Source organism: Trichechus manatus, unplaced genomic scaffold (genome assembly GCF_000243295.1).
Source record: "Trichechus manatus latirostris isolate Lorelei unplaced genomic scaffold, TriManLat1.0 scaffold00131, whole genome shotgun sequence".
In the NCBI taxonomy this organism is placed as follows: domain Eukaryota; kingdom Metazoa; phylum Chordata; class Mammalia; order Sirenia; family Trichechidae; genus Trichechus; species Trichechus manatus.
In genome coordinates this window covers 7,573,322-7,581,960 of record NW_004444067.1, presented here as the reverse complement: position 1 = coordinate 7,581,960, position 8,639 = coordinate 7,573,322, and the positions used below count along the sequence as shown (strand labels likewise).

The 8,639-nt window shown below is 60.0% G+C and overlaps 1 protein-coding gene across 1 annotated transcript in view; it reads right to left on the bottom strand.

Moving 5' to 3' along the window:
• Positions 1-8,639, bottom strand: part of FBRSL1 (fibrosin like 1) — a 70,023-nt gene that overhangs the window by 799 nt on the left and 60,585 nt on the right. Inside the window, exons 12-20 of the mRNA XM_023739306.1 lie at positions 7,950-8,016; positions 6,992-7,060; positions 6,789-6,818; positions 6,543-6,614; positions 6,155-6,284; positions 1,738-1,815; positions 1,432-1,515; positions 1,014-1,215; positions 11-102 (exon numbers count right to left, since the gene is read on the bottom strand). Of these exons, the coding sequence (XP_023595074.1) occupies positions 11-102; positions 1,014-1,215; positions 1,432-1,515; positions 1,738-1,815; positions 6,155-6,284; positions 6,543-6,614; positions 6,789-6,818; positions 6,992-7,060; positions 7,950-8,016 (824 nt within the window). The remainder of the gene's footprint in view (positions 1-10; positions 103-1,013; positions 1,216-1,431; positions 1,516-1,737; positions 1,816-6,154; positions 6,285-6,542; positions 6,615-6,788; positions 6,819-6,991; positions 7,061-7,949; positions 8,017-8,639) is intronic.

Here is an 8,639-nt window from a genome sequence, read left to right as displayed (position 1 = left end):
CCCTGGGGGCCGCTGCGTGGGAGCAGGAGGCCGCTGATGGGGTGGCCGAGCGGCGCGGCGGGCGAGGCCCGGGTCAGCAGGCGCGTCTTGTCCAGGGTGTCCCTGGGGGCGGACAAGGCAGTGGTCACTGTCGGCAGGAAGCAGCCGCAGAGTTTCAGCCTGCTCCCGCCTCCCTGCACCCCCGTGTCCAATAAGGAACCGAAGTCACCACAGCACTTCGGTTTTGGGGTGCCGCCTGGCTGCTGCCTGTTACCGCCCCCGCAGCTCACAGCCTCAGAGGCCTGCCCTGACCCTGTTGCCTCGCTGACACAGCCTCCACCCAGGGTTGTAGCGAGGGGAGGGCGGAGGGGGGCACTTGCCCCCGGGGCTCAAATCCAAGGAGGCGCCAGATGAAGCTCGGAATATTATTTAGAGGAGCCACAAACATGAAAGGTGGCTGACTGAGGCAGCCGGACAAGGAGGGGAAGGACTTTCAGCTGACACGTCGCTGTTATCAACATCTATTCATCTTGAAATTGGCAGCTGGTGCAATTTAGAGGCTGCCCCTGGGGGCTCCAACGGGGGTGCAACTTAGAGACGGCCCCTGGGTGCGGGCGCTGCCCTCCTTATGTCCCTGCCTCCATCTGCTCGCACCACCTGCTCGCAGACGACCGCAGATGAGCACAGTTTTGGCTTATAGGGGCTGCCACGCACGCTCCCTCCCCTCATCTTTATAAGCCTGCGGTGGGTGAGGCTGGAATCAAGGGTCATGAAGACGAGAACCCAGCTGGTGAGCGAGACCTGCCGCCAGGTCGCTCGCTGGAGGGGCAGGAGGCTGCCGTGTTTGCAGTTCCCAAATCTTTCAGGCTGTACACTGACGCAACTGAGACCTCCCCTCTTCCAACTGGTGCTGCACAGCCCCCGAGAAGCGGGGCCCCTCTGTTCTCAGACGCCAGCCCACGGCCAGGCCCTGTGCTCCTCCCGCTTTCCTCCATGGCCTCCTGGCCCCGCGTGTCGCCCTGCAGCCCACTCACCGCTCACGCTCCTCCCTGCCCTTGTCCGGCTCTTGGTCGTGGTTGCTCAGGGTGGAGACGCGCTCCGCATCCACGGGCTTGGGCCACGGGGGCGGCGTGGGGAAGGAGGGCGGCGCGCGGTGTAGCCGGCCCCAGGCCTCTTGGGGGCTGGGCAGGCCGTGGAGCGGGGAGCCCTCCTTGTGGGCAAAGACACCGCCAGCTGCTGCCGGGGGCACCAGGAGGGGGTGTGAGGCAGGCCCCTCCACTGGGCCGACCCGGCACAAACTGTGGTGGGCTGCACCCAGGAGGCCCGGCCTGGAGTGGGATGTCCCGCCCTGCCCATCCTCACGATGCCTCTTCCAGGCTGAGGCTCAGTTTGGGGGGTCCTGTAAGGGGAGGGCACATGCAGGGGAGGGAGGGGAGGAGGAGGGGCCCTTACTCAGCGCATGGCTGCCCAGGCCCCCGAAGGCATTGCTCCCCAGGCTCGCCAGGCCTCCGAAGGTGGTCGATCTGCTGAAAGGGTCTGCGGAGGTAGGGCAGGGAGACGGGCTCAGGGTCTATATGGCCCCACGTGGCTCTGCCCACGGCTCCCACACACCTGTCCCCACCCCAGAGGCTTTCAGCCTGGCAGGTGGTACCTAAGCACTTGTGGGGTGCCCTGGGACCAGGGGTCACCCCCACCCCCAGACCAGGGTCTGATGAGGAAGCTGGTCAGGGCGTCAGGGGCCTTGGGGTGGGCACCTACCTGCCAGATGACTGGTGGGCAGGAAGCTGCTGTGATGAGCGGAGGGTCCGAACGGGCTGGTGGCGGGGTGGGCGGCACCTGCAGAGGGAGGGGTGGCGGGTCGGCCAGGGCCTCAGGTGCCTCTGCAGCCACAGTCATAGACCCGGGAGTCCTGCTGGCAGCTGAGCGGGTCTGCAGTGTCATTCATGGGGTGTGGGGCACCCCAGTTTCCCTCTGGGAGCCACTGCCTCCCATTCTCCTGTCCTCACCCGGACTCTGGGACGAAGTACGTGACCAGGTTTGCCCACAAGAAGAGGCCGATTTAAACTGCTAAAAAGGGACTCCCCTCCCTGAATCTGGGAGGATGACAATCTGGGACCCCAAGGTGGGACAGGGAGGAAGGACAGAGAGCCAAGACATGGGCAGAGACAGAAGGCCCAGAGACACTGTGCTGTGATAGGGCTGGTCCTAAAGCCAAGGACCTTGGAGTTGTCAGCTTTGAGAGCTGAAAATGATCCTGTTTACCTAAGATAGTGAGTTAGATTTTCTGTCCTGATGCCACAGCTGAGTTTTGAAAGCTGAAGACAGCACCCCCTCCCCATCCACCCTGCAGGGCCCCAGGCTGCACCAATGTCCCCTCAGCAGCAGCCCTTGTCAGCCCTGGCTCCCCCAACACCCAGAGCCCCTCAGAGGCACCTCTGGAGCCAAGTGCCAGAGACCAGCTGGGGGTGGGGTGAAGGGAACCAGCCCTGAGAAGGGCCAGTTCAGGGAGACACAGCTGTGGTTGTCAGGTCCTGGGGGGGGCACACCTTTCTTTGTTCCAGAGGCAAAGACAAGGGGTCCCCATCCTTCTGTCACCCCAACTTGCTCCAAGGCTTAATTTCGGGACCGCCAACAATGGCGCCTTCCACATCCCCTCCCAGCCCCCTACTGCAGATGGCCGGGCACATCCAGAGCTTCTGGTCTCCTCTGAGCTCCCAGCTGGAACAATCTCACCCTCTGTAGATTTAAAACCACACTTCCAACTAATAATCCTACACAAAAATAAAAAAAAAAACCACACTTCCAAATAATCTGTAAGTCAAAAACGCCAAAACAGAAATCAGAAAATACTTTGACCCCAGTGCTAGTGAAAATACAATGTATCAAAATGCGTGGGCTGCAGTTAGGAAACAGAGCAATGTATAGAGTTAAACTCTACAGAGCAGTTCCACTCTGTGACACGGGGTCACCATGAGTCGGAATCAACTGGACGGCAGTGGGACACATTACGGGAAAACACCAAAGACTTAATATTCTAAACTTGCAACTTAGGGAGGCAGAACAAGGCTAGCAAAGTGTATACAAAGTAGAAGAGAGAAGGCAAACACATAGGAGAGGGGATCAGCAAAGCTACCACTGTTTCTTTTTAGATGCTACGAAAACAGACCTCTGGCAAGACTGATCAGGTGAAAAGAAGGTAGAAGGTACAGCTAAGCAGCCCTCAGAGTCAACCAGAGACCTGTAGGGCTTACACTGTAAGAGGAGATGGTGAACATGTTGGTGTTAACAGATATTAAAAGTTATGTAAATGAAATTCCTAGAAAAATTTGTTACAAAAACAGACTCAAGAAGAAACAGAAAACTTAAGTAGTCCTATACCCAATACAGAAAAAAAATCCACGAGTATAAATCACAGGCCAGGAAGCTTAAAATGCAATTTCTACCAAGTCTTCAAAGCAAGAATGACTTCAATCTCAGAAAAATGCTTCCAGAGAAGAGAAAAAGGGAAACTCTCAACTCCTTTATGGAGGTGGACACACCCTTGACAACAGAACCAGCCAGAGTCACAGCAGGAAGGGAAATACAGGCCAGACACACTTGGGAAAACAATCACAAACAAAATGATGGCCAAGTGACTCCAGAAGTACATAAAAACGCTTATCCATCGAGACCAGGTTGGGCTTCTCCCAGGAATGCCGGAAATTAAAGGAGAAAAACAATACGATGAACTTAACAGACGCAGGAAAAGCACCCCCTGGCACTCAGCACCCAGTCGTGACAGGAACGGCTGTTGATGCTGAAGCAGAGGGACCCTACTCTTCTGGTCAAAGGCACCATTGGGGGGTTGCTGAATACCCCCCGCTTTAGGACCAAAAGCAGCCATGGGGCCTGTGGTCACTGTTTCTACTCCACATTGTACTGGAGGCCAGTAAGATAAGAGGAGGAAACCAAAGTCCTCTGGTTTGGAATACAGAAACACATCATTTGTAAATGTGATTTTCTAAACAGGAAGTGCAAAGGAATCTACATTAACTTATTTGCATTAACAAGGACTTAGCAAGATTGCTAGGTCCAAAATCAGTATGTAATATACAAATCAATACTCAGAATCAATATGCATTTCTTTCTAGCAACAGCCCATTAGAAAATATAGTTTTAAAAATGCCAATCACAACACAAATAAAAAATATAAAACATCTAGGAATAATTCTAATAAAACCTAAATAAATGGGGGAGATACACCATATTTATGGACAGGAAGACACTGCCATACAGATATGAATTCTCTTCAATTTAATGGACATTTTCAATCCAATTCCAGTAAACCCCCCACAGAGTTCTTGGTGAAACTTCACAAGCAGATTTAAAATTTTCATGGGAGAGCAAGGTCAGGATCTACCCACCAGATACCAAGACTGGCTGTGAGGCTGCTGGAAGGGGCTTTCACATGGCCCCAAGGTCATACACGGGCCCGCACACGTGGACATGCAATCATGGGGTCAGTCAGTAATGGTCCTGGACAGCCGGGTGTCCACACTATACTGGGGGGCAGGGGTGGAGGACACAGACAGGGTTGAAGGCCCAGAGTGGGCACCCTAGGCTGAGTGGACACCCTGGTGCTTGTGGGGCCAGCCCAGGTAAGGGGGTCCCATGGTGAAGAGAGGAGGCCCCAACCCCACAGGTCACAACCAGACCATGTACCGTGTGACGTGGGTGCCACGTGCACAGATACGGGGTGGGTGCTTGCCTGGACAGGGCGGTCAGGGAGAGTGCGTCAGGAAGACGGACCATGGACGCAGAGCTCTGAGGAGAGTCTGCGGCAGGCCAGGGGGCCGTCACACTAGGGCCGCTACAAAACAGCCCTGGCTGGTGTCTGGGAGCCTGGATTCCTGCAGGGCCTCATCACCCCGATGAAGCGGTTGCCTGTGCCTAGACTCTGCAAACAACGTGGGCTGCGCTGACCACCTGCTTCCTCGGGGAGGAACGTGCCAGGCGGAGGTGCCTACTGACCAGCCCCAATAACCCTGGGTGCCGAGTCTCTAATGAGCTTCCCTGGGGGACAACACGTCACACATGCACACTCATCGCTGAAGGAACAAAGTGCCCCATGAGACGCCATGGGGAGAGAGGATCCTGGAAGCTTGTCCTGGTGTCCCTAGACTCTGCCCCACGCATCTTCCCTGTTTGTGCTCCGTGCTCTTGCACCATAACGAATCACAGCCTTGTGTACAACCACACACTGAGCCCTGCAGTCCTCCTAGTGGACCTGGGGGTCTCAGGGACCGGGCCCAGCAGCGACTCAAGAGGAGCAGATGAATGTGGCTGTGGTGGATGCGGTGGGCTGGAGCAGTTTCCTGCCCTTCTGAGAAAAGCCCAACACCCCTTCTGGAAGGGAGGCTGGGAGAAAGGAAGGGTGTCCTACGTGGGGGCGGGCAGGAGGGCAGAACAAGAAGCCCAGGGAGGGGATGAGGCCGGCATGTGAGGACTGTGCTGGGGCGAGGACCCTGGGTGTGACAGGTGTGACACGTGCAGTTGGGGCGAGGATCCCAGGTGTGACGTATGTAGTCAGGGCAAGGACCCCGGGTGTGACAGGTGTGTGAGAGGTAGGCAGTTAGGGTGAGAACCCCGGGTGTGAAGGGCATGTGAGGGGCGGACAGTTGGGGTGAGGATTCCGGTTGTGATGGGTGTATGAGGGATGGGCATTCAGGGTGAGGACCCTGGGTGTGACAGGTGTGTGAGAGGTAGGCAGTTAGGGTGAGGACCCCAGGTGTGACGGGCACGTGAGGGGCGGACAGTTGGGGCGAGGACCCCAGATGTGATGGGTGTACGAGGGGCAGGCAGTCGGGGCAAAGACCGGGGTGAGGACCTCGGCCAGGTCTTTGGGTGAAGAAGGGCCCACCGAGGCTGCATAAGGATGGTGGACGCCTGCACAGGGCTCCACACCACCGCCCCTGCCCCTTCCAGGGCTCAGACCAGCTCCGGGGAAAGGCTTGGGGGAGAAGTGCGGGCTGAACGGCCTCAGCTTCACCCAGAGTTACCGTACAGAAAGCAAAAAGGATGCTGCCGTGCCTACAGCATTCTCCCACCCTGGGGCACAGACAAGGGCTGCGGCTGTGCTGAGGTCGGAGGGCAGGCAGCATGCTCTGCTGGACACCATGCCCTCCCCGGGCCTCACCGGTGCTGGAGAAGAAGGGCCGTGCCAGGTCCTGCGGGGAGTGGAGTCCGGCAAACACGCCCGGGGCCGGGGGCCGGCTGAACAGGTCCAGCTTGGCGCCTACCTCTGACTTGTGGGGGTCCAGCTGCATCTGCTGAGACACAGGAAATGTCCACGCGGCAGCCTGGCCCAAGGGGCAGTAAGATCTGAGATCCGAGCACCCACGCACACCCACACACGGGCTCACTCCAGCCTGCAGAGTTGGCCTCGTCTCGCTGGCTCCGACCCCACCCCTTGCACTCCTCTCCCACTTGCTCCTCGGATGCTGGTCACCGAGCCTGTGTGCTAGGGATGCCCCTGCCCAGCCTGGGGACCGGGACGGGGACAGGGAGGCGGCAACGCGGCCCACCTTTATCTTCTGCTGATGGTGGTAGATCTGCCACGCGATCTGCACGTGCACCGCACACCACTTCCCTGGTTTCTGCCGGGACAGAAAGGGTACATGCTCAGGAGGGGCACAGTACCACCCATCGCCCCCCAACCTCGCCCGACGCTCCTCAGGCTCTGCCCCCAGCCCCACCCGATGTTTCCCAGGCTCCTCCCCCCAGTCCTGCCAAATCCCTTCCTCCCAGGAGAGGCACGCGCGAACACTCACCCTGACCATGGTCCTGTGATGGCCCGGCACCTGTGGTGGACACAGAGGAGGTGTCATCTCCACCCCCGCAGGTGGCCTCGCCCCGGGAGGAGGGGAGAGGACAGAGCCCGGGCCTCCCAAGGCCCTTTCCCTGTGGCTCCCCTAGGTGGGGGTGGCCTTTGTGGTCCGTCTGGGGAAAGGGTGGGGGCAGGGCCGGCACCTACCGCGGGGGCCTTCTGAAGGAGGGCGTGGACGGCACTGGCCCGGCCTGTCACTTCAATGGGGCTGGATGTCTGGGAAGAGAGGGGGGCGTGAAACCCCTGCAGGGTTAGGGGGCAGAGGCCACCCTGCCCATGATCCCCAGGGAGCCTGCTGTCTCATCGGGACCCCCACACCCTCCACACCTGGCTGCAGGACATTCTTTGAGGCGGGTAGGGCTCTTGGTGCCCCTGGGCACCATCTGGCCTGGGCAGGCCCTACTTTCCGTGGGGTGAGAGACCCCGGTGCCCCACTCCAGGCCGTTCACCAGACCTCACCTTGGCCCTGCCCCCCAAAGAGCTCCTGCCTGATGAGGAGGGGAGCAGAGCTTGGAAGGTCAGATGCTGAGCCAGGCAGCTCCCACAGCCCCAGCAGTGGGGGAGGGCAGGGAGACTACTGAGCCCCCCTATCCCCTCCAGGGTCCCTGCAGCAGGTGGGCACCCAGACTCCACCTCATGGCCCTGGACCCCCAACACACGCAGCTCCCCCACAAGCCACCCCAGCTGTGCTCCCCCGCCTGCCTGAAGTGGCTGGTACCTTGGGCTGGAAGGCGCCCTGCAGGGACCCGAAGGGGCCGGGGTGTGGCAGCAAGGTGGGCATCCCCGGGACAGCCGGAGGGTAGGACGGGAAGAACTGCAGAGAGGTGCATGGTTAGGAGCGAGAACGACCCCACAGAACCAGGCCCACCACCACCTGCCCCCGCCCCCGCCCCCCGAGAAAGGCAGCACTGACAAGCCCAACTGCCCCCTCAAGGATGATCCAGGCCAGGCAATAGAGGCAGGAGAGGCCTGCCCATCCCCCGCCAGGCCCAGGACCCCTTATGCTCACAGTGCTCCCTACCCAGGCACCCTCAGTGCCCCCATGAGCCCAAGGCCAGAGAGTGGGGGCTATCCAGAGGATGCCGTAAGAGACACTCACGCTCACGTTGGAATGTCGGAAGTAGGGGCTGTCCAGCTTGGGGGCGTACTTGTCAAACTGGGAGGAAAAAGAAATGGGGGTGAGAATTCCTCCACTGCATGCTGAGGCCCTCCATTGGGCCCAGCACCCCTCACCCCCCAGCACCCCATGCCAGCTGGGCTGTGGACAGGCACCCCCGTGTGCAGCCGGCAGCCAGCCATCCCCTGGCCCTAGCCGTGAGCTCAGACCCGCGGGCCCAGTTCAGGGACCAGGGCAAGGCCCCTTCCACTATGTCCCTGAGGGGACGGGACCCACGGCCTTGGGCAGCAGAGCAGCTGGCGGTCAAAGGGGTCTGCCCAGGCCATGGCAGGCGTGGAGCCTGGGCTGGCCACCACACCGAGAGACAGGCCATGATGCCAACACGTGGCTGGCTGCTGGCGATGAGTGGTGGGAGCTTAGCTCACAGGACGTGGCCTTGGCGACCCGGTGGGAGGGGGTTCTGTGTCCCTGCGGGCCTCTCGGCCTGTTTGGGCATGTGGCCCCAGCACCTGTCCCGCGGGCGCGTGTGGACAACGTGACCCTGCGGGAGACGGGGGAGCGGGTCGGACCCTGCTGTGCTGCCCAGCAGAGGCGTGAGGCGGGGTGCGGGGGATGGGAGTGGGCCACCGGCCGCCTGTGGTGCGTGCGTGCGTGCAAGTGCGCCGTGCCCGCGCCCCC